Raw genomic sequence first — 24609 nt, forward strand, 5'->3', positions numbered from 1 at the left:
TCTTCACAGTTCAGAGTTTAAATTTCCTCCTGGTATTCAAGGCATTTCACAGCCCGTTTCCACGTTAACTATTCAGACTTGCATCCTCCCTGCCAAAACATGCCTTGTTTATCCCCCACTCCATGCTCATTGAGACTGTAAATCTCTCAGCCCATTCTTCCAGGCCAGCTTCATCTCCACCTCTGAGCCGCCTCCTTTCTTCCACCTCCTGGGCACTTTGTGTTTTGGTACTTTGACTTGCTCTATCTGTTAAATGCTGTGTGTGTTCAGCTTGTTTTTCCAACTCTGTGGTAAAACTCCTGGTGGTGGGAACCACTTTTTGCGAGGAGTGGGTAATTCTTCTCATCAGCTTGCACAATGCTCTAACTGGGGTGGGTTCTCAGGAAATCAGCGTTGCATGAATTTGTCCTAGGCTCTTTGCTTCTCAGGACAGAAAGGGCCCCTAGGGGCCCTCTCATCCAGCCCTATCTCATGTTGGAATCCACACCATGACATCCCAGACAGATGGTCATCTAGGGACAGGAAGCTGCCCACCTCCTGCGAAGTCCCACTCCATTATTGGGCAGTTCTGATTGTTAGAAGTCTTTCTTCTAATCGACCTGAAATCTTCTCCCTGTTAACTTTTGCTCAGTGACTCTAGTTCTGCCCTCTGGGGCTTTAGAGAAAAAAGGAAAAGGGGGAAAAAAAAAAAGACAACCCTGCTTCCTCTTCCACAAGGCAGCCTTTTAGATTTTCAAGGATAGTGACTACATTCCCCCTTCCAGCGTTGAGGTGTTGAGGAAGCACTATTTAAATTTTGAGTAGCAGTCAGATTAGACTTCGATTTGTTGTTTTTTCAAGGCCTTTTATTTGCATGCTGGCCATGCTAGGTGCCATATTCTTCTAGTCCCCTCAGAGGCATAACCCACTTGTCTGTCTGTCTGTCTCTCTTCTGAAAGGAATGCGGGGGCTCCTCTTAGCCAGAATGTTCTGTTTTGGAGGTAGTGGTAAAAGGTTAGCAGGGTTTTTTTTGGTTTTTTTTTTTTTTTTGCGGCACGCGGGCCTCTCACTGTTGTGGCCTCTCCCGTTGCGGAGCACAGGCTCCGGACGCGCAGGCTCAGCGGCCATGGCTCACGGGCCCAGCCGCTCCGCAGCATGTGGGATCTTCCCGGACCGGGGCACAAACCCGTGTCCCCTGCATCGGCAGGCGGACTCTCAACCACTGCGCCACCAGGGAAGCCCAAAGGTTAGCCGTTCTTATTCCAGTACCCCCAGTAGCCCCAGATAAGTCTCCTGGGCAGATGCTGTGTGAGGGCTGGTTTTCTGTTTGGCTGTACCTCCCAGATGAAGCCAGTGAGAAAAATCAAGGAGCAAAAGAATCTCCCATTGATAGAGCCGCCCAAGGCCAAGACTTGGCATTTGTAGACATTCTGTGTACAGAGGACATTATTCTTCTTTTCCTCCCTTTCTCCCTTCCTGATGTCCCCACCCAGAACACTCTACTGTTTTTTCCACCCACGAGGCAGGGTGGTGTAACAGAGAGCCAGGCAGACCTGGGTTTTAATGCTGACGCTACCATTTGGGAGCTCTGAGACTGTAGGAAAGGTAACTAACCTACTCTTTGAGCCATTGTTTTCCCGTCTCCAAATAAGCACCTCTACATTGTAGAATTAAGGGAGAAAATGCTTGGAAAGCTCCCAGTCTAGTCTTTGTTACACAGAAGATGCACAAACACTAGCTTCCTGTTCTGCTTTCTTCTTTCCCCAGCCTTCTTTCACTACCAATTTTGAGAGATTTACAGGCAAAACACCCGGTGGCCTCCCTGGGGAAAATGAGCTGAATGTGGGTATGCTAGCCAAAGCTAGCCTTGGGTGGGTATTTGGGAACAAACTGTCAGTTTCCTGTGAGCTCCTGGTGAGATCAAAGCCGTTAAAGCGGGCTCTCAAGTAGGAGAGGCTGAGAAGGTCGTAAATGGCAGTGAGCGGCCGCTCTGGCTACTGTTGATCCCACACATTTCTCGGCTGTTGAATGCTGCTGCCTGCTGCCCACAGGGAACAAAGCCTCTTCCCCCGGCTGGTGGACTTGCACGTGGCGACCCTTCAACTGAAACGCTTTTCTCGGGGACCCCTCTTGATCTCTAAACTGTTGAGTGGGGTGCGTTTTCCCCACACTTGCTTCTACCACTCCCTCCTTTCCTCCACCACTACAGTCTCAATCAGGCACATTCTACATTCAAGAAATTCAATCATTTCTGAGCTGATAACTTTCTAGCAGGCACACCCACACCCCGCTGATAGGCCAAGAAACCTGCACATAAACTTGAAGTGCATAAGTGAGCTGTGTTTTACAGCAGTTGATCAGAGTTAAGAACCAAGAAAATAACTGCTGAAGCCTGTAATCCTCCCAATGAAAGGAGGAGGGGAAAATAGGAGTTGTGGGGTTGGAGGTCCCATGGGGGAGCCCATCCCTGTCTCTGAGCAGATGTGTCAGTGCTTTTTGTGTGCTGGGGGCTGGGGGTACCCTGACAGGATGCTTACAGACTGGGGACACAAGCAGGGGCACAATAACCAGAACATGAGGTGACACAGCCCAGAGGAGAAAGACACTGGTGGGCAGAGAGGCTGCATGGAGGAAACAGCATTCCAGCTAGACGGTGAAGGGTGGGCAGGGCTTAGGAATTACTCTCACCTCAGCCAGAAAATCCTGTGAATCAGGGTTGAAGTTTAATTGCCTCAAAACAAAGTAATGCAGAGAGAGTGGACATTTCCCCATCAAGCCCATCTGAATGTTTTAAATTGTATAATGGCCCAATTTTGCCTTGGACAAAAGAAAACACCTCCGCCCCTGGGCAGCTCTTTTCCTGTGTTTTCTTTAAATAGTAGCTGACACTCCTATCTGTGTAATGGGTCAAACAGTGGGATTGCTCAAAGAATGTAGTGTCCTATTTCCGTCCTGTTCTGACAAGTCTCCCTGTCCTCTGTGGTCACAGACCTAGTGTGTGTCAAGCTAAAATCCCGTCTCTAAGCAGATTTTGAATCTGAGTGGTTCTTACTTAGTGGGCCGTGGCTAGTGCACGGTCTGACCATCCCACTGCCCGGACTCTGCTGAGAGTTGGGCAGAGCTGGTGAAAGCCACGGGGCCACAACGACCCCCATCCCCATCCTACAAGGCATTCTCCTCCGTTGCGGAGCTGAGCCCTCACACTCGGGTGTTTATTTTCACACGTAGTCATACCTGTGGTGGCACACTGGCACTGGCGTGCTTGTTTTTACACGCCCTTACTGCTGTGGAAAGCCCTGTCTGAGATTCTAGGCTGTGGATTCCATCCTCCCCACCCAACTGAGTGTTAAATAGTTTTTGAGTGAGCATTCAGAGTGCCTAGAAGTTACTGTGATTAGCAGAAAACTGTGTTGTCATCCCTCTTGGTGACGGATAAAGAATCCTCCTGTGAACAGAATCAGCTTCAGATCTCCAGCTAGAGAGTTGGGAATTGAGCTGCCACAGTAAACAGCTGACATAACAGAAGCAGCAATGATCCCCCATTAAATGTCTTTCAGCTGATAGGGGCCCCAGGGATAATTGACTTTCCAGCAGGAATTACTGGCTCAAACAAAATCACTGGGCATTAGGGTGACCTACTGCAGCCTTTGAAAGGGGACTGTAACTCTGTCTGGTTTTGCTGAGCTGACAGGCATAATTCATCTTGATTATTCATTGTGCTAGTTGCCAGCAGATGACACCAGATTTCTGTTGACTGTAATTACAATGTGGGGGTGGGTTTTAGCTTTTTTTTTTTTTTTTTTTTTTTTTTTAATAGTGTTCCTCCTGCTTGGTTGTTGGCCTCCCTGAGCTGAAGGTGCTATAGGAAGATTTCTACAGCATCTGCCTGGGGAGATGCTGTGTGCACAGTCAGATAGCATTTCCTGAGCACTTCCGTACACACGTCTTTTACTAGATAAGCAGGGAAACAATTTGATGTAGCCTGTTTCATGTCAACTGACAGGGTGTCACTTCTTCTTGGTTATACTTACCTCTGTGTGCGCTAAATTGCTGCTCTCAGAAAGTGGGTCTACATCTCAGAGCCCACTTTGAGTAGGGGAAGCAAAGTATGGCCCCAGAATTTAACTGAATAACCTGAATAACCTCCTGCTTTCAGGCAAGCTTTACTAAAGAGAGAGAATGGAATTAGAGCACGCTTTCATTTACTGGCATGATTTTACGAGATCCCTAAGCAATCCAAAGAATGTCCTCCCAAGAAACCTGCCCCCCAACCCCAGATGTCTCTCCCCAGCCAGCTGGGTGGCACACGTGTGTGCTTGTGCCTATGGGCACTTTGGTCCTGGGGGAGAAATGAGAGAGTGATGGTCTCAATGTGTCCATTCCCATCCCCATCCCTGGGTCTTCCACTGACAGGTGAGATGAGGTGAACAGGCGACTTCTGCTCTGACATTTCATACTCCCCACTAGCAGGGGGCCTTTTGGACTCTTCTGTATGGTATATATGTCTGTATATTTTTTTGAAGAGCTGCTCAGTTGGTTCAAAAAAACAGTTAATGCCTTTTAACAGTGATTATAGTTCATCAGGTATTCACTGGAGCCTTATAAGTGTCAGGCAGTGTGCTGCGTGCTAAAGGTACAAAGATGAATAAGACACTGCTCTCAAGGAGGCTACAGTATGTGGGGATGACAAATAATTCCAAAATAATATGTGGAATTCTAAGCTTGAAATGTATACAGAGTGCTTCCAGAGTACTTGTGCAGCTGGGTGTGAAGGGAAGGTTTCCCATAGAAGATGATGCCTGATTTGAGAAATAAGAGTTACCCAACTGAATAAAAGTGGGAAGCAGATTTCAAGAACATAAACAAAAGCATATTTGCCATTTCCTCCTGTTCAGTTGAATGGTGTTGGTTTGACCTAATCAATTGAATTAGGTTTAGGTTTTCATTACTTCTCTAATGAAAATGAACTTCACCCTAGTGGCACAGAGTCTCTGTGCCTTGGGAATAATCTCAGGCCCTGAGGGCCCTTATAATCACTAGGCAGTTCTCATCACTAGAGTTAGGGCTTCTGGTGGTGAGGCTTGGCTGAGAGACCACAAGATCTTTGAGATCTTCGAGATCTTTGTCTTGCTCCCTTTGACCCTTTATCTTCCACTTAGAGTGTTGTGTGGGAGGCCAGGCTAGGTATCCTCACAACATACCATAAAATATACAAACACATCATAAAACATACAAACATATGCCATATAGAACCTGCAGGAGAGTGGTACATCTCAGAGTGATGGCTTCCAGAAGATGAGCTAGGGATGAGCAGGTTCTCAGAAACTTGGGCCTTTGTGTCCTCCTTCTCCAGGGTTATCAGGGATAAGTAACACCCACCCCCCTCCAACAGATGGAGATGATTCTTCCACGTGACTCCCTCTGGTTCTGGAACCATAACTGAAAGCATAAAAACAAGATGTCCCTGTTAGGGTGGCAGGGGCAGTTACTCGAGCCGTCAGTCTTTCAGTGTGAGCCAGGAGGGCACAGTTGCTAAGGGTCCTCATCTGCACCCTGAACGGTTGCCTTTCCCTCTCTCACTCTCTTCCTACTCCCTTCTGAACGCTGTGCTTTGTTCCCCTTTAGAATGGTGGTTTGGCCTGGAGTGATGATGCGGATGGAGGCCGGGGAAGAGAGATCTCCCGTGATTTTGCCAAGGTCTGTAATGTTTCCTTTGTGATGGCGAAAGGGGTAGTTCTGCAGTGGGTTGTTGTATCTGATCCCCAAGGAATAAGGATAGAAGTGGCCTGTGAGTCACATTTGTAGTCAGTCAGATGGTTGTGTATCACTGGTGTAAGACTTCCTTCATAAGATGGAATTTTTCATTGTGGTGTTTTTTTCTCCCCTGGGGGTTTGGGATTGCAGCTGTATGAACTGGACAGTGATCCAGAAAGGAAAGAGTTCCTGGATGACCTCTTCGTCTTTATGCAGAAGAGAGGTGAGTGTTCAGTCTACTCATCATTTCAATTCACTGAATATTTATTGAGTGCCTACTGTGTGCAGGTCACTGTTAGCCATCCTCCCTGCGGAGTGCCAGCATCTTAGCCCAGGAGGACGGGCGCCATTTACTGCCAGTTGGTCCCATACTTATCAGAATAATTGACAACCAGGTTGAAGGGGGCAAAGAGGGCCTGGGTAGAAAATGAATGGAATGATCATCCAGATTTGGTCCTGCTTTATTTTTGTCACTGTTCTGATTAACTGGTCTCTGGAGTCATTTCAAATTCAATTATACTTTTTTCTTAGCCTTATAGCAGTCCTGGACATCACTTAAACTGGTATATGGGGCTTCCTGCTGGTGCATCTAGCTTAATAGAGACTTAGAAGGGCCAGTGAAAAAATAGAGGCCCTTCAGGATTTGTTGGGAGGATCTGAAATGATCCACGAAAAGGAAAAGCTAACTCTTTTTTTCTTATCCATTGGCTCTTTGATTTTTGCATTCACTGGCTTGGTTGGGGTGTTCCTGCAGTTTAAGTGTAGGGCACATGGGCATCTGCCTTAAAATGCACCTTCCCACTTCCCTGTCCTTCTCTCCTTCTCACTCTTACCCGCCCACGCACCCCCAACCATCTCCACTTTGGACGATGGTATGTCTGAGTCTTGAGCCCAGTGACTCAACTTCCTGGCTTTGTATCCTGTCACAGCAGTGGGTTCACCAGCTGGGTCAGCCCTCAGGAAGCATGGTCAGAACCCCAGCCTCTCTAGGAGATGATCCTCTGCAACCTGTGTAGCTCCATCTTCTTCACCTCAGGACAAAGCTGTAAGGGAGAGCTGCTCCTGCCAGCATGTTCCCTGGGATCCTGCCTGATCATGTATCCCTTGGTTTCTGTGTCAGCTCCTTTATTGAGACCTAGGAATGAAATCCTCCTCTTTATCCTGGGCTGAGCTATAATGACAGCCCCCAGCAACTAAATATTCTGAGTTAACTCCTCTCCCTCCCTCTTCTTCTCCCCACCAGCCCCATCCCTCTTTCTCTCCCCCTCCTTCCCCTTCCTTTACCTTCCAAATTGCCTTCTTAGTAGCACGCCTATTACTGCTGGTTTGCTTACAAAGGCAATCGAAAGTTTTGAGTCTCGGTTTCCCCCCATCTCGAAGCCTATCAAAGCAGTCTAAGCAGCTCTAATTAGTTTACTCCTCCAACTGTTATCTGGAGCTGCATGTGTCAGTAAAAAACAAGAATATAATCCCGAAAGATAACGTGACTGGCAGCAATGAAACTCCCTGGTTGCCCTGAGAGAGAGAAATCCACTTAATACTTTGGTCTCCCCCTCCAATTACCTTTTAATTATTTACAAGCTCCACAAGCCCAGCTGGTGCAAACCCGGGAGCTGATCTCATCTCAGAGGGGCTGCTATAACAATATAGATTTTAATCAGCAGTGTGGCTCCACTGCTTTATAGTCTATTGATACTTTATTGTTTTTCTCCCTTCCCAAAAGGATTTTTAGTTATATCAGCTTAGCCAAGAGTGAAGATCAGTAATTGTTTGTTTACTTCTATATGTCCCCACTAGACGAGGTGCTCCTTGAGGACAGCCGCTTTGTCATTTCTCCAAGTCCCCAGTGCTAGCACAGGGCCAGACCTGGAGGCGGGTGCTGCTTAGAACATGTTTGCTGTAGGAGCAGTCCTGTTGGTTTTCCTAACTCAGCTGCCCCACGCAGGGAAGCCGAGCTTCCCCTCCCCCACCTCACTCCCACCCACAATTAGACAGCGGCCCTTGATTGGAGGTCAGCAGTAGAGAGCAGTGTGTGCTGAGTGTCCCGCTATTGCACAGCGCTGGGGCTACCAGACTGTCATCTAGTCTATTCCACCCAAAGCAGGAGTAAGAAACTCTCTTTGATCATGTCAATTTATGGTTATTCAGGCCCTGAGTAAATCTTTTTTCTGTCTTCAGCACTTATGTTAGGTATTTCACTATTTGCTGGCATCAGCAGTAGAAGGGAGACAGTCAAGTCAGTTTTGCTACTTGTTAATTACTCTAGTATAAGGTTTCTCAGCTTCAGCACATTGACTTTGGGGATTGGATAGTCCTTTGTTGGGGGGGGCACCCCCAAGTCTTGATAACCAAAAATGTCTGCAGATATTGTAAATGTCCCCTGGGGGACAAAACTGTCCCCCTGTTGAGAACCACTGCCATAGAAGGATAGGAAAGAAGGTGAAGATCAAAAATTTCCTCTGCAGAGAAACTCTTCAGGGAAATCATCTTGTCTTCACTCAGGTAGCAATGCCTGAGGGCGGTCGGGCAACAGGATGAACTCCCCATCCGTGGCTGAGTGCCAAAGGAATGGGTGCTGGGGCCCCATCCTAGGCTGGAGTGTAGGGACCTGAGAGTTGCTGTAGCTCCAGCATAGGGAGAGTGGAGGCAGAAACGCGGGGCATGCGTGGTGTACGTGGTCCAGGCACGGCTGAAAGAACCCTTGTCTGTGGCCTGAATGAATCAGCTGGCACCAGACTGTGAAGAGCCGTATTTGGCCAAGAAGTTAGCACTCCTGTCTGTGACATAGCTGAGTTATTGAAGTTAACATATGAGAAGTATCGCCAGAGCTACACTTTCAGGAGGTTTGCTGTGGCAAACAGTGTATAGTTGGGCTGAAGAGGGAAGGAAGGCTGAGGCAGGGAGACTGTGGAGGTTGTTCCCTTTAAAATCACAGTGTTCTCCTCCCTGGAAAGCTCATGGTTGATGGTCTAAATTAGAATGGGCAGTTCAAGGGGACTGGGAGCAGTTTGCGCTTCTAACCATGTGAAGCTTGCTGTCTTTACTCTTCACAGAATGGTGAGACCAAGGGCCCCCAGACATTTGTGACTTATTTGTCACTCCCAAATTGGAGTGTCTGGGGCACTTAGGAGCCCAATCTTGTTAGCTGGCTGGGTGCAAGGAAAAGCCTCATAGACCCTGGCAGTGGGTCAGCAACTCATCCTCCAGAGCTAATATGAAGGATAAGCAGTAGATTTCAAAGGAACCACTGAAAGCAACCTGAGTTTGAAAGGCCCGGTGACGCCCACCTGGGCCGTGAGTGGGCCGGGCAGCTTTGACGTGGAAGGCCCCGCTGCAGAGGAAGTGGACCGGGCTCCAAGGGTGGCAGGACACAGCAGGCGGCCCCAAATGACTGCAGCTGCAGGTGATAAAACAGCTGTCCAGTGGGAGAGGGGCCCAGCCGTAACCACTGCTTTGTGCTGGGTCTCTCTGGCTTGTTAACATGTTTGGGTGAATTGACTGCAGCAGATGGGCCTTTCAGCTCGAGGCACCTTGGTTTCTAGGCCAGACCGGGTGACTTGCACCTCGCGACCCCTCCCCCACCAGCAGAACAACCCGGCCCAGAAGGCCCCTGAGAAGAGGCCGAGGCAGTGCCCAGTCAGGCTCCCTGTGTCCTGCCTGCCTCAGGAATGGCTGCTGCAGCCTGTCGGGAGGCATGTGGAGGGGGATAGAGCTCTGGACTGAGGAGTGTGAAACCAGTGCTAACATCCCACCTTTCTCCACGATCCTGAGCAAATCCTTCCTCTTCTGGGGGCCACAGTTTCCTTATCTATAAAATGTGCAGGTTCAGTTAGAGTCAATCTGGAAGTTTCTTCCAAGTTCTCTGGTCTGTGTTATGTGTCCCTGATTGTGTCTGTTGAGCTACAGAACAGATAATGAGCCACCCTCGATAACCAAAATAGAAGAAAAGCCCCTTGAGCAATTTTCTATCAAAATAGTTGTGTAAAAACTACACCAGGGACCCCCAAAACCAAATGCTTCACTCCTTTCCTTGGTGAATCATGTGTTTCTTCTGCTGACTGAAGCCAAACTGAATTAAACAAGTTTCCTTTGATTGTGCTTCCCCCACAAATGTTTCTGTAGAAAGATGGGTTAGATCTCAGAACACCCATGCCTCTTTTTCCTCACCTTTTGCCATGTGCACGTGCACACACATGCGCACACGTTTGTGTGTGTGTGTGTGTGTAAAACACACACACACACACACACACATTTCTTTGTCCAAAAAAAAAAGCCAAACATTTGTAAATAAAATTCTCTAATTTAACTCACAGTGGGTGATTCCTGAAGTATCATTCCCTGGTAGATTTTCCAGTGGGTACGGAGAGGGGGCAGTGCTAGTTTGGAAGTCTCATAAGCAAAGGCTTGTAAACAATTCCATTCTTCCTTCATCACTAAGGAAGAAGAGCTTGTTCTCTTGTTCCCCAGGCAGTGAAACAGAAGTGTGGTTTCATCAAAGAGGAGGGAGATGATTTTGCTGTTAATTTTATTATTGTTACCCCATGTACTTTATAGAACCCTTTCAACCCATTATCTGATCTGCTGCTCCCCACAGCTCCAGCTCTGTGGGGTGGAGAGAGCAAAGGTTATCACCTTAGCCATGAAGGATCAGCTCCCACGTTAAATGACTCACCTGAGGCCACAGAGCCAATTTAGCACTTGGTCTCCTAATCCCCAGGCCAGGACTTTTTCTCCTCGCCTGCACTGCCCTTGAGAAACTTGGCCCCTGGCACCAGCAGCTCCATCACTTCCCGCTGGGACAGTGGACAAGCCTCATCTCTCCTTCAGCCTTCTGAGCCACAGAGACAGTGGCCTGCCTCCACAGGTCGGTCTCCGGTAGGGTCTGACAGCATCTAACTGATTAACACGAGGTAGAACTCTTCATGCAAGAAGAGTCTTCATCTCAGGGTAAGGCAGCTTATCTCTCAGGGAAGGGCAGATGTGACAGTTCACAGTGGCTGGCACAGAAGCTGCCATCTGTCAAGGCAGGTTGGGGTTGGGGGCACAGGAGACAGAAGCCCTAACGGTAGCATCTTGCGCGCACCCGGAGTGCCCACAAGCAAGGATCTCCCCTCCAGCCCCCGTCCCAGCTCGGCACACCAGGCTAAGGACCTGCTTGGTCATGTGGAAGACAAGTTTTGTCAAGACCTCACTGGAGAACTGCCGTCCCTCCCCCACCAGTTCTGTTCAGGGCTGCAAACTGACCTTGGTTTTCCCAAATGGATTGTTGGATCTGTTTTTGATGTGTATATACAAAGAATTTACTGTGGGAAAAGGGCTTGGTCTGCCTCGAAGTGCAATTTGAGTGTTTTTCCTTCTGTTGTGTGCTTATCTATCCATCTCAGGCAAGGAAATGTTCGTGACATATATTGCTTTGCCTTTTGGTGGAGGGAGTTTCTTGTATATTCTTTGTATCTTGCTGTAAATGGTCTGTGCCATGGCCACTCTTCCTGATAGACTAAAATATGTTTGTGTTTGTCAGATAAAATAGGCTTCGGGGCTTCATATTCTAACTTTACCCACAAATGAAAGTCCAAAATGCAAATTCTTTGTCTTAGGCCAGATCTTTTTCTCTCCCCAGGTGATCCAACTGCTGTTTAAGTACTGGGGTTTTTTTTCCCCCCACTTTTAAGTCATTTAAATACCTTATAACTACCCAGTTATCCATGATAATGAGAAGAGACCCCGGTTTTTGAAAGTCGTGATTAATTTGAATAGCTCACTTTTGTCTTTAAATTCAACCTCTTCCCCTTCAAGATCATTTATTGGTACTTTTAGCACTTGGTAAAATGGGGTTGATAGTTTTGCCTCCTTTTTTCCAAGATGAGCCAATATTCAATAAATCGTCCTAAGCTTGGCACAGGGAAAGTTTGAAGGGAGAGTTTGACCCAGTTACACTGTGGGCAAATCTACTAGGTCTTGAGAGAGAGGGGCATGGATTGGCAATGGAAGCTCAGACAGCCATGCGCTGCTCAGGCCAGAACACCCCTGAGTTGTTGGACCTCTCCCCGGCCAGCCTTCCACCCCCGCTCCTGGAGACTCAGGCCAGGTCTGTTGACCAGAAGCAGGCGAAGCAGAGATGACCCGACGGTCCACCTCCTTCTAACTCCTTAGCCTGCTTCTCTGAATGTGGTTTTTATGGAAGGAAACAGCACAGCCATAACCATAATTTTACTATTGTAGAGTACAGCACTGCACATACTGTTGAACTTCACCTAAAGCAATTAGTCTGAACTAGAGTATCAAGAAGGGTAATGGGTTTAAAATTAGCCTCTCAGGTTTGGTGCCTCCAGAACTCCCATGCATTGCTGGTGGGAATATAAATGGGCATAACCACTGGAAATCTGTTTGGTAATGTTTACTAAAGCTAAACATATGCCAACCCTATTACCCAGCAATTTCACTTCTAGGTGTATCCCCAGTAGAAATGAGAGCTTATGTTCACTGAAAGACACATGCGAGAATTTTCGTAGCAACACCATTCATTATAGACAAAGAGTGGAAAGAACTCAAATTTCCATTGGTAGTAGAATGGATGACTAAATGTTGGCATAGTCCTGTAGTGGAATACCACACAGCGACAACAAAGAATGAATTGTTGCTGTACCCAACTGGGATGACTCTCACAGGCCTAACGTGGAACAAAAGAAGCCAGACACAGAAGACTATATACTGCGATCTTCCATTTATGTAAGGTTCAAGAAAGTCACCTATAGTGATACATGTCAGGATAATAGTTACCTCCTGGGGGGTGGGTAGGGCATGCATATTGATTGGGAATGGTAATGGAAGAGTTTTCTGGGGTGCTGGAAATGTTCTGTATTTTGATCTGAGGAATGGATACAGGGGTATATGCACAGCAGTAAAGATCTGGTAGGCTGTATACTTAAGATTAGTGCACTAGGCTCTATGTCAGTTAGACACCCCCCTCAGTGGGAAATCGGAGGTAGAGGGCTGAAGCATACATGTTGGTATTAGGATATTTGCGCATCCTTGCCTCTGCCCTGACCTGTGGAACAGTCATCTACTCACTGCATGGCACACCACCAGAGCCTGCTGCCCAGTTTCCTGGTGGGAGGTATTTTCTACATGAACAAGTCGGGGAAAAAAATCACCAGTCATTCCTCTGCTTGTTGCTGGGGAGCAGGACTAGAGCAGGGCGGGAATTAATATGCAGAGGAATAAGCAGGAGGCCTGCCTGCCTGTCTGCCTGTGCACATTCCCTGCTTAACATGGGACTTGACTCTTCTAGGCTCCCTGGTCAGCTGCCCAGCTCTCTTGACAGGCTATGGAAATGATTAATGATCTTGTTCAAAGTCAGGAAAAAGCAGCGAGGGTCCTTGGCAGGGCCACGCCCTGGGTCCTGGGCCCTCACCCCTGACCAGTAGGCAGGAAGGCAGCCATGCGACTCTGTCTTGGGTCCCTGCCCCCTGATTGCTTCTGGTCTTGACTGGAATGTGCCCATTCTCTGTGGTGGGGAGGAAGTGGCCCTCCCCCCAACATTCCTGCCATCTCCCATCTCTGTCTCTAGTGCCAGAGGAGGCCATCTCCCTGCTCTGCCCTCACCCCCACTAAGCTCTGTCTCCACGGTCTGAGTGCTGGGAAGACGAAGACGAGCCAAGTGCCAGGGAGCAGCTTTTGTTCAGCTCCATCTTCGCTGAAAGCTCCCGATCAGGGCTTTGGCCTGGATCACGGCTTTGGTCTGCGAGCGCCAGTGCCCAGCGGCACTCCCACCTCCAAGGGTTAAAGCCCCAGGAGCCCCCACAGCTTCACTGGGTCCTGGCCTCATAAAAGCCTTTTCCACATCCCCCTCGGGCTGCCTCAGGCTCCCCTGCTGAAATCTGATAAGGGGCCTCTTTGTTGGAACTGTCAGTCTCCTTTATTGAGGAGGGAACTGGAGACCAGCGGCATTTCTTGGGGTACAGATAAGGCCCTGGATTGCTGTCAGAGGGAGCATGATTAATTACCCTCAATCCTAGCTCCTGCTTTGATAGCAGTGACTGACAGTCCACAGGCTTCCCCATCAGGTGCTCCCGCCCCTTCTGGGAGGTGTGATGGGGGCGGAGATTCGGCCTCCTGCAGGGCCAACACTGGTGACCCACCAAGAGCTCCCTGCAGTGGCTGCTGGCCTCCTTCCTGGTTCTCTGCAGGTTGCATTAGCATTTATTGTGGACTGAGGCCTGTCCCCTCTCAGGTGAAGAGCCTCTTTAGAGGAAGATGTAATCCAGCTCAGAGAATAGGCCAGAGACTCCCCCACTTCCCCACAAGGCTAGAGAAAGAGCCATTGCTTATGGACTTGAACTTCACAGACCTGGTCCTAAGCCACACAGGCGCCCTTCATTGGAGAAGATCCCAAATCATCCATCTCAAGGTCACCTGGCAACATTATTTCATAATTCAGGCAAGCTCCTAAAATCAAGTTACCTCCCTTGGTAATAGTCACAGCTATCAATTTTTTTCAATTTAATTTTTTTATACAGCAGGTTCTTATTAGTTGTCCATTTTATACATACTGGTGTATATATGTCGATCCCAGTCTCCCAATTCAGCACACCACCACCACCACCACCACCCCACCCAAACTATCAATTTTTGTTTTTAAGTTTTTATTCATAGACTCATAGGACTTTAGAACTGGAAGTCATCTGGAAGCAAATTCCTTGCTTCACACTGACAGAGAAACTGAGGCCTGAATATTTTCGATCCCCCCCATCCCCACCCCCAGCGTGATGTATTGGTTTTCTTTCTTGTTCAGGTAGGGAAACTCAGCTAAAAGGCCTTCTCCCCTTCTCTTCATAGTTGAGTCTCCTTGGGACAAGGGAGGTGGCTACCAGGCCCACTAAGCACAGAGCAGACTGCAGAGAGAGACCAGCCTGAGGACCCTGCCTCTCTCTTAGTTGTCGAACGAATGGAAGCCAGGGCAGGTTTTGTGTCTGGATTGGCTGCATAATGTGAGAAAACCATGATGTCATCTAGAGCTGGGTCTCAGAATAGCTTCAGCTTTGTTTCTGACGGTACTGAGGGGCCTGCCTGCACTGGGAGCTACTTTTAGCAGTTTCGTGGAGGGCCAACCATGAGGAAGAAAATGCCCATTCCCCTTACCCACTGATCCTGGAACCGGGGTGCCAGGCCAGGCCATAGGGGCCCTGGTGAGAGAAGTTATGACCCCCACATGCCCAGAGTGGGGCTGGGTTGCAGAGCAGCCCTGGCCTGTGTTTTCTCTCCAGTGGTGCTGGGAAGAGGTCACTCTGGGGACTTGAAATGCCACTTTGCTCCTTCCTTGTCTTCTCAGGTCCGGTATCTACCTGTTTCCCTTGCCCCTGAGCAGTTCCCAGCCTAATGCAGTCACTCTCTGTGTGACTATAAAAAAGGCTAATTTTTAATGAAATTTCTACATCTATGACATTGTTGTCTTTGAAAGAAGCCATCTCAAATGACTAGCCATTTAGTCTAGTGACTACTCCGAGCAAATCTATAATTCCTCTCTGGGGAGTTGCCTTCAGAGGCAGTTTGAGCCACACTAGATAATCTGTCATGGTTTATGGCCACACCTCATCTTCACCCAAAATCAGTATAAACAGCCTGGTTACTTCATCCTATTTTTCTGGCTTGTTTCCATGAATGACCATTTCTAAAAGTAAAATACACCCTTTACATTTGAAGATTTACCGCCCTTGGAGAGAATCAAATGAAAATAGTGTAAACTCTGAAAGCTCTTCACAAACGGAGCTGTAGCTGGCTCTCCAAGGTGACAGTTCTGAAGGACAGCACTCCCTCGGCTGGGCATGCCCTGCTTGGCGGTCACGCACTCAGCCACGCCTGTTCTGTGGGCATCACAAACCCAGCCCCCTTGCCCTCTTTAACACCTGTCTCCCCTTCTCTTTGGCCCCACTGAATGAAGTCATGGTTTCTTTACCTTCTCAAAATCCCCAGCTCTCCATCCATTTCTGTGCTGCCAGTCCTCTTACTGTAGGACTCAGACACAAAGGGCTTAACCACTCTGGGCCTCGGTTCCCCAGTCTGTTTAATAAGGGTCGTGACCCCCTAATGAACCTGCCAGGACCTGAGAGGAGAGGGTGACTTCTGTTCAGGGCTGTCAGCAATTAGACACTTCGAGTTAGTGACAGACCCTGGTGGGCACACCACAGCAGGAAGGAAATGCGTTTAATATTCCCAGTTGGGTTAACAGAGCTGGTTGCTTTGACTCTGAGAAGCAGGTTGGTTGGTTTAATCTGCATGGTAGTTTAGCCTATTAAACATTATAATATTCAAGACATGATGAAGGAAAAACAGTCCCTGCCTTCACTGAGCTTACAGTCCTCCTGGGATACCAGACGAACATATGTGAAACAAGTGTAACTATTTGCTGAACTTGTAGTGGTTATAATAGAAATTCTGAGAGGAAAGAAATCCATGTGAACTGGGGTAGTTGGAAAATTCTTCCTGGAGGGAGTGAACGTTGAAGGCCAGTGTAGAGAGGATTTGAGCACAGACAGGTCATTTTAGGCTTGATGATGAGGGAGAGTAAAAACAAAAAGTAGAGGAGAGAGGAGCTTGGCTTTAAGGGGTGAGGGTGAGAAGACCCAACTGATTGGAGTGAGAGTGAGTTGTTGGGACATGCTTAAAATACATCGTACGTAATCTTCTAAGGAGTGTTGGGGAACCCGAGTCATGAGATTGAACATGTGAGGTGGGCTGGGTTGGCAATAAGAGTCATTGTGGGTTTTTAAAGTAGGAAGCGAGGAATGGCGTGGAAGTGGTGTTTTCATTAGATGGTCTGACAGCAGCGTGCAGGTTGAGTGCGTGGATTCAAAGCTGCTGGGGGCATCTGATGGTGAGCCAGCGAGGGCCTGGCCCAGGGTGGTGGCTGAGGGCCGGAGAGGAAGATGGTTTTGAGAGGGGCCTCAAAGCAGTAATCGGTGAGCCTCCCGACAGCCTAAAGGTGGGTGAGAGAGGAGGGAGAGGAGCCATTGCTGCCTCGGAGGTTCCTACCCAAGACCTCAAAGAATGATGGTGCTGCTGGAAGAAGAGGAAGTGATGGGAAAAGGGAGCTGGCCTAGGGGATGAAGGTGAGCTCACTGTGAACATCTGACCTGGAAGTGAACAGGTCACATGTGTAAAGATGTTCTGGAAGCTTCTGGAATCGAGAGCTTCGGGGTCTTGTGTGAGGGGGCCTTGGGAGTGGTCCTCCCAGACTCTCCAGGTGATGCCCTGAGGGTATGAACTCGCCAAGGCCATGAGTGTTCTCAGGCAGACAGGCCTGCAAAGAAGGGAGACCTTAGCCTTGTCCTGCCAGGAGACCAGTTCTGCTGCATGAGACTTGTGCTTATGACAGGAATAAGGTCTACTGTCCAGAACAGCACAGGGAGAAGTAGTTAACCAACATGCGAGCTGTCGTGCCAGCAGTCCTCTGATATTTTACCAATGAATCTTTGAACTTAACTCTATGGCCCCTTTGTCCTTGACCTTCCAAAGACCAGCTGGTCAATATAAAGGTCTTCAAGACCTCTAGCTCCCTCCCCACACTGAGAAAAGAGGCTGGGTCCCACCATAGCAGTGCCACGTGTTTGTGCTCACGCTACTTCCTCCTCATAAACGTGGGACCCTTCACTCCACTCTGGCTTGAATTACCCTATAAAAGAGTTGGTGAGGCCAGTGTTCTAGAGCTGAGAAGAAAATGCCATTCCTTGAGGGGAAAGAAGCAGGAGGAGCTGAAACAAACAGCCCTTCTCTAATCAAGCTGGCGTAACTCCACCAGGCAGTCAGTGAGACCTCAACAAGCCTGGGGGTGGGGGGTGGGTGCTCCGGCACAGGAGGAGCAGCCTACGTACAGTAAAAGGACTTGCCATCAAAAGGCAACAAGTCTCATACCCTGCCCTGGACGGTGACCCTTCCTGCTGGAATTCTCCCCTCTGACCTCCAGATCATTAATCCCGAGGCTGCCAAATGACAGTCATCCATCACGCCTCCTGACGAGCATCCCAGCCGCGGGAGAAAAGAGCCTGGCCCCGCCCTCCCTGCCGTCCCCCGGTGCTCATTAGTGGGCCTTCCTGCTCGGTGCCAGGTTTCCTAATCAAGTCCCTGGCTCCTCTCACTTCCCTTCGGGGCCAGTGGGCGGAAGTGGCTCTGACCCTCCCTCTTTCAGAGGCCAGGGAGGGGTTGGAGTGATTAGCGGGGAGAGAATTGTTGAGTGGGTTTTCATCCCCCTGGAGACCTGTGTGCCCAGCAGCTCCTTTGACATGGCGGGTACACAGGAGAGAAAAAACCATTTCTCTGTCCTGCAGCAGGAGAAGAGATGAAGAAAAAACAGGCAGTATGCAAATAAAAACACGGTTATAAACTGTACTGAGAGCTGCAGAAGAGAAGCTGAGGAAGCTCTCCAGGTGGACAATGGGACAGGACCTCACCTGTCTTGGGAGTCAGGGAAAGACTTCCCTGAGGAGGCAGCTGAACAGCTTCTGAAGGCTCCAGAGGACTGAGTTGCCAAATCATTAGGAAAGAATCTGGAATCATACTGCTAGCAAAAAAAAAAAGAAAATCTTTGAAGTCATTTAGTCTGGCCCTCTTATTTACAGATGGGAAACAGACCCAGAGAGGCTGTGTGTTTTACCCAAGGCCACACAGCCTGTGAGTTGGACCTATCTTTCTGTTCTTCCCAAGGAGAACTGGCAGCTAGTCTGATAGCTTCCAGGCTTTGAGAGTTTGAGTCAAATTATACTTCTAAGCAGATTTATGAACATATTTCCAACTCAGCAAAAGGTGGGCATCCACAGATGTCTTCTTTCTCTGCATGGTAATGACACAACCCTCTGTTTCTCTCTTTGCACAATCACAGGGACCCCCATCAACCGAATCCCCATCATGGCCAAGCAGATCCTGGACCTGTATATGCTGTATAAACTGGTGACGGAGAAGGGGGGCCTGGTGGAGATTATCAACAAGAAGATCTGGAGGGAGATCACCAAAGGCCTGAACCTGCCCACGTCTATCACCAGCGCCGCCTTTACCCTGCGGACCCAGTGAGTGGCCAGAGCCTCGGGGAAAGGAAGCTAAGACTGGAGAAAGGGCATGCTTTAACCTAGAGGAGAGGAAGGAAGGAAATTCCACCGTATAGTGAACAAGATGGGCGGAATTCCTGAAAGGGCCAGGAGCTTTCTGAGATGTATCCCTCCCTAACCTAAGTAATCCTGAGAGCGCCCCTTCCCAAGCATCTCCTGGGTGCTGCTGCTTCACTGTTCTGTTTCATTCAAACCTCACCAGCAACCCTGTCAAGAAGGTTTCTGTCCCTGTTTCCCCGACAACAAGAACTAAGTCTCAGAGGTTAGATCATTTGGTCAGAGCCATACCAGCTAGTAAGTGGTCAGGCTGAAGAGTCACGCCTGGGCTTCTGTCTCTGAAATCCACACTTTTTCCAGGACGTCATCTCCTACACAGTGCCCCTACCCTAAGCCTGGCCCTTCCTACCTGACACTGAACTTGCCCAGCAACAGCGGACCCAGAGGAAGGCAGGCAGGCTGGCCCCACTGGGATCAGCGACCTGTTTTTCTACCCATTTGAGTTAATTATAAGGGTGATAGAAGCAGTGAGAACAGGAGGAGCACTGGCAAATGAGGGCCAGAGGGGAATCTGTTCTTTCGGAACTCTGGACGTTGTTCTGTGAAAAATACGGAAAGATCAGCCATGTATAGGTTAGGTGGCATGTCAAGGCCTTGTTGAAAAGTAGAAGGGTTTTATCTAGTGAAACTGTTTCAGGAGAAGTTGGGAACAGAGCAGTAGCCAGTGTAGCAGTCCTTCTCCCAAGGTTCTTGGGTAGCGAATTGCTTCTTGGGACATTTGACACAAAGAGGGACAGCACTTCTAGGTCCACACACAGTGGGAAGAATTGCTCCTGTCTGACCAGCCTGACTCAGAACGGTTAGGAGATCAAGGAGCCGGAAAGACATTGCAAAACATGGCATTTCTCATTTCTCCCAGGGCACTAGAAAGGCGCCACGCAAACATGAAATGTTAGCGAAAATATCTATTTCCCTAATGAACCGTGCCTCCACTTCGAGCTGCGTTTAGAATTGGGTAGCAGTTAGAGGGCCTGGGGTGGGGCATCACTGTCCGGGAGGTTCCTCTTCCATCAGGTGCACCGGGTTGTGCTCCTTTGTCCTAGAGGACAGAGCCTGCCCCACAGAGCCCGCTTCCAGAGGCCCATCGACTTAAACTGGGCAGTCCTCGTGCCACATTTTGGATGACTCTGGCTTCCTTCCTTCCTTCCCTCCAGGTATATGAAGTATCTCTATGCCTATGAGTGCGAGAAGAAAGCCTTGAGCTCCCCGGCCGAGCTCCAGGCAGCCATTGACGGCAACCGGAGGGAGGGCCGCCGGCCCAGCTACAGCTCCTCCCTCTTTGGCTACTCGCCCGCTGCTGCCTCTGCCGCTGCCACTGGGGCCCCTGCCCTCCTCTCCCCAGCCAAGATCCGCTTCCCCATCCTCGGGCTGGGCTCCAGCAGTGGCACCAATGCCAGTGGCCCTCGGATATCCCCCGCAACCACTCTCAGGAAAGGTCTGCAGGGCCCTTGTGAGGAGGAAGGGCAGGGAGGAAGGGCGCCAAGTTCCCTGGGTCCAAGACCCAGGTGGGAGGGTGGGTTATGGGTTGGGTCCAGCTCTGGTGCCTTTGTCAGGTGATGGAGTCCCAGTGACAACCATGCCCGTGCCAAATCGCCTGGCTGTGCCCGTGACCTTGGCCAGCCAGCAGGCCGGTACCCGGACGGCCACGCTGGAGCAGCTGCGGGAGCGGCTGGAGTCGGGGGAGCCCCCTGAGAAGAAGGCGTCCAGGCTGTCAGAGGAGGAGCAGCGCCTGGTGCAGCAGGCCTTCCAGCGCAACTTCTTCAGCATGGCACGGCAGCTGCCCATGAAGATCAGGATCAACGGCAGGGGTGAGCGCCGGGCCCAGGCGCCAAACCCCGGCTCCATTCGAGGGCCCGTTTACATCCCGGGGACTGGGGTGGAGCCCCTCCAGGTTCTGCCCCCCCTGGCCCCCAGAAGGATCTAGAGGCCAAAGAGCCACCTGAGGCTTTGGTGGCCACAGAGGTCTCAGTTCACCAAAGCTGAAGGCATTTTGCAGGGGACCTGCAGTTGCCTCAGGCGTGCCCTGTTCTCTAGCAGAGGAAAAGCAGTTGTTCAAGGAGGAGCAGGAGGCCTTGAGGGACAGCTGCCGCATCTTCCCTGTCCCCTCCTGCCTTTTGATCTGTCTCAATTAAAGGGCTCGCCCTTCACCCCAGTGCCTCACCGTCTGGGAGAAAGACAGCACCTCCTTTCCGGAGGCTCAGTGAGGGGCCAGAGCTGCCTCAGGCCAGGCTGCTAGTGACCCCCGGGAGAGAGGGGAGGAGGAAATACAAGTTTGGCAGCATAACTGGCATCTTTTCCCTTCCCCGCCACATTTTTCAGGTGCCCCACCTTCTCCCCGCCCCCCCCAACCACACACTCCACATCCCTTGTTCCCCTTGCTCCCCTTTCCCCCTCACATACATTTTCTTTGCCATTCTCGACTCTATCTCAGAACAAACACGAGCAGGCTCGTGTTGGGAAGAAATCAGGTGTGAAGAGAGCTGTGCATGTTCCCAGACAGCCCCTCCCTGTCCCACTCCCCCCTGGCGAGGAGCCGAAGGGAACTGGAGGTGACAGCCCGGACAGCAGGGCTCTGCCCTCTTTACCCACTCAGGCCAGGTGCCCCTGGCCCTGCACAAGCCAGAGGCTAATAGATGAGGCAGCTCATCTGGAAGAATTCTTGGCTCTCAACATCATGAAAGGGCAGAGTCTCAGGTGAGCCAGGCAGAGGCCCTGTGTGCCAGCGCCTGCAGCCTTCCACAAACCACGGAGGGCTCAGATTGAGAGGGAGTGCCAGGTGCTGGGCAGGTAGGCCCTCTCCTTGAGGACCTGCCAGCCTGGTTAAGGGGTGGAGGAGGCAAGGCGAATCCTCAGAGGAAGGGGCTGGGTCTTAGTGACCTCTGACGCCCCACCCGGTGAATAGTGGGTGCTCAGGGTTTGCTGAATCGTGTTGAAAGCATCAGTGCGCAACTGCGAGCTGAGGTCAGCCTCCTTGCCTATGTGATGCCTCTTCTCTGAGAGCAGAGGGAGTTGGGAAGATGAAGTGGTTCAGTGGAGAAAGCAAGCCGTAGGACGTTTACCAGCCTGGTTCTCCTGCCACACCTTACACTCGGCAGAATGTTATCCAGGTGCTTTCTAACTCTGGGAGGCCTCAGCCTGCTGTGGCCAGGCCGGGAGGGTGGAAGAGCCTTGGAGGGAACGACAGAAATGCTGGAGGGCTTGACCGGACCTGCTATCTCCCTTGTCCCCAGCAGAGGACAGAGCAGAGGCCTCGGCTGCAGCAGTGAACCTGACCACGAGCAGCATTGGGAGCATCAACATGTCTGTGGACATCGACGGCACCACTTATGCAGGTGAGGCTCTTGGCACTCTGAAGGAGGCGGCAGGGTGGCAGCCAGCCTCAGTACAGCTCCCTGCAAGACCCCCTTGTCACCCTCCTGTCTGAACCCCTTCCCAGGGGTGGCTTCCTTTCAGGGTTCCAAAGGTAAAGTAGTTCTTCCGGACAAGGAGGGCTGAGGATTGCTAATAGGATGACAGATCCCCCTCCACCATTTTTTTTTTTTTTTTTTTTTTTTTTTGCGGTACACGGGCCTCTCACTGTTGTGGCCTCTCCCGTTGCGGAGCACAGGCTCCGGATGCGCAGGCTCAGTGTCCATGGCTCACGGGCCCAGCCGCTCCGCGGCATGTGGGGTCCTCCCGGACCGGGGCACAAACCCCTGTCCCCTGCATCGGCAGGCGGACTCTCAACCACTGTGCCACCAGGGAAGCCCCACCACCACCACCTTTGGTGGAGACCCCTTGTCTAACCCTTTTTCGACCAATGGTTGGCTCGTTATTTGAAAAAGTCATTTAACGTAAAGAATCATAATCAACTATTCACACCTTTAACGTTGTATTATAAGTTAAATCAGTGTCCACCATTCCAGTCTTTAAATGCATGGGTCTCCTTTCTTTGACTGGTTCAGCTCTTCTCTTCCTGAACATCATCTGTCATGGTCCAAGAACTGACACGGGCAAAGGAATCTTGAGTGCAGCAGAATCAGCCTATATTTTCATGATTTTCCCCCCAGTCTTTTACAATTGTCTCTTCCTAAATCTAATTTGGCAACAGTTTTTTGTTGGTTGGTTGGTTTAGCACCTTTACGAAGACTTTCCAAGGTGTTCAACGTAGTTTTCATAGAAACAGCAATCCGTTTCCCACTCCCATTTCGTTAGTGTAGAGATGAGTTTGGGGATAAAGCCAGCTGACTGGTTTGTGTTTTTTTGGGCTGCATTGGGTCTTTGTTGCTGCGCACGGGCTTTCTCTAGTTGCAGCGAGCGGGGGCTACTCTTCGTTGCAGTGCGCGGGCTTCTCATTGCGGTGGCTTCTCTTGTTGCGGAGCACAGGCTGTAGGCCCGCGGGCTTCAGTAGTTGCAGCGCGCGGGCTTCAGTAGTTGCAGCACACGGGCTTCAGTAGTTGTGGTGCATGGGCTCAGTAGTTGTGGTGCATGGGCTTAGTTGCTCCGCGGTATGTAGGATCTTCCCGGAGTAGGGATTGAACCTGTGTCCCCTGCATTGGCAGGCGGATTCTTGACCACTGTACCACCAGGCAAGTCCCTCCAGCTGACTCTTGTTAAGCACAGCTTGATGAGTGGGGGCCCCAGAGCACGGGCACACTGGCCAGTGGCCTCCTGCTGGGAGCCTGGGCATCAACCACCTGTTTTAGAGAGGGCATGGGGTGGTGCCCAGTGGAGGGGGGTTAGAGCTGCACCTTCTATCGAAACCAGGGGCATTTCCACAGGGCATGCTTTGAGTGCTCCTGCTCTGGGGACTGGGGCCAGGGCCACTCTGGATCTCTGCCGGGCTACTTGCTGGGGGCATCATGCTTGGGGCCAGGGAAGGGGCAGAGTTCCTGGAAGCAGCCTGCAGAGAAGCAGGGACGCCAAACTGCCGAGCCACTCACCACAGAGTCAGCGCTTCAGAGACCATGCCACGTTCAAAGGTCTCTGCCTAACACAGACCCCTCAAGGAGACTGGGCGAGCCGGCGGGTAGGGCCTGGATGCCCTTTGCCTTCTGGTGGTGCTGTGTGGTCGAGGAGGTTTGGGAGTTGGGAGTGGGTCTGTGCGGAAAGCAGGGAAGAGGGAGATCAGTGCCTGGCTCTCCATCTCCTCTCATCCTCTCTCAGGAGAGAAGAGGATATGCCTCCTCTCCCTCAGCATGGGGAGCAGTCAGAAGAGAGTTGAAGGCTCCCCAAACCTCACCTGCCTCAAGCCTGTCCCACCTGTGTCCTTTCTCAGTGGCTGTGCAGTCACCCAGGCCCGGAGCCTGGAAGTCACTCCTGAGAGCCCCTCAGGCCCATCACCCCCCAGAGCTCAGCAGACGCCACTGCTCTGCTGCATCCCCGCTGCGTGGCCGTGGTTCAGACCTCTCTTCTCCCGTTAGAGTAGCTCTGACTTGCAGGCTTCCATCCACCCACATCCTCCCAGCCCACAGAGAGCTCGGAAATGCCCATCTCGTGATGTCCGTCCCCTTCTTCCCCTTCTTAAACTTCAGGGGCTTCACAAGCCCCACAGGGTAAGACCCTGGCAGCCTAGAGACACGCAGGCCTCCATTTCCTCGCCCTGCCACCTCTCCAGCCACCTGTGCCGCGTGCCTGCCTTCAGCTCCCCCCGGGCCTACCACATTGCTGCACCAGCCTCCAGCACGTTCGCCACCTCTCTCTGTTCTTTGTTCTCTCAGATTGCCTCTGCCTGCCACACCGG

General features: G+C 50.6%; 1 protein-coding gene across 3 annotated transcripts in view; it reads left to right on the forward strand.

Annotated features, from left to right (window-relative positions):
* Positions 1–24609, forward strand: part of ARID3B (AT-rich interaction domain 3B) — a 53616-nt gene that overhangs the window by 26147 nt on the left and 2860 nt on the right. The window contains exons 3-8 of one of the 3 annotated variants that reach the window (XM_082616701.1): positions 5605–5676; positions 5884–5956; positions 18608–18791; positions 20042–20322; positions 20441–20695; positions 22121–22219. In XM_082616701.1, the coding sequence (XP_082472827.1) occupies positions 5605–5676; positions 5884–5956; positions 18608–18791; positions 20042–20322; positions 20441–20695; positions 22121–22219 (964 nt within the window). Of the gene's footprint in view, positions 1–5604; positions 5677–5883; positions 5957–18607; positions 18792–20041; positions 20323–20440; positions 20696–22117; positions 23580–24609 lie in introns of those variants that run through there. The other 2 variants (XM_082616700.1, XM_082616702.1) reach the window with 2 other exon arrangements.

This window comes from Mesoplodon mirus (assembly GCF_964341445.2).
Source record: "Mesoplodon mirus genome assembly, chromosome: 4".
Classification (NCBI taxonomy): Eukaryota; Metazoa; Chordata; class Mammalia; order Artiodactyla; family Ziphiidae; genus Mesoplodon; species Mesoplodon mirus.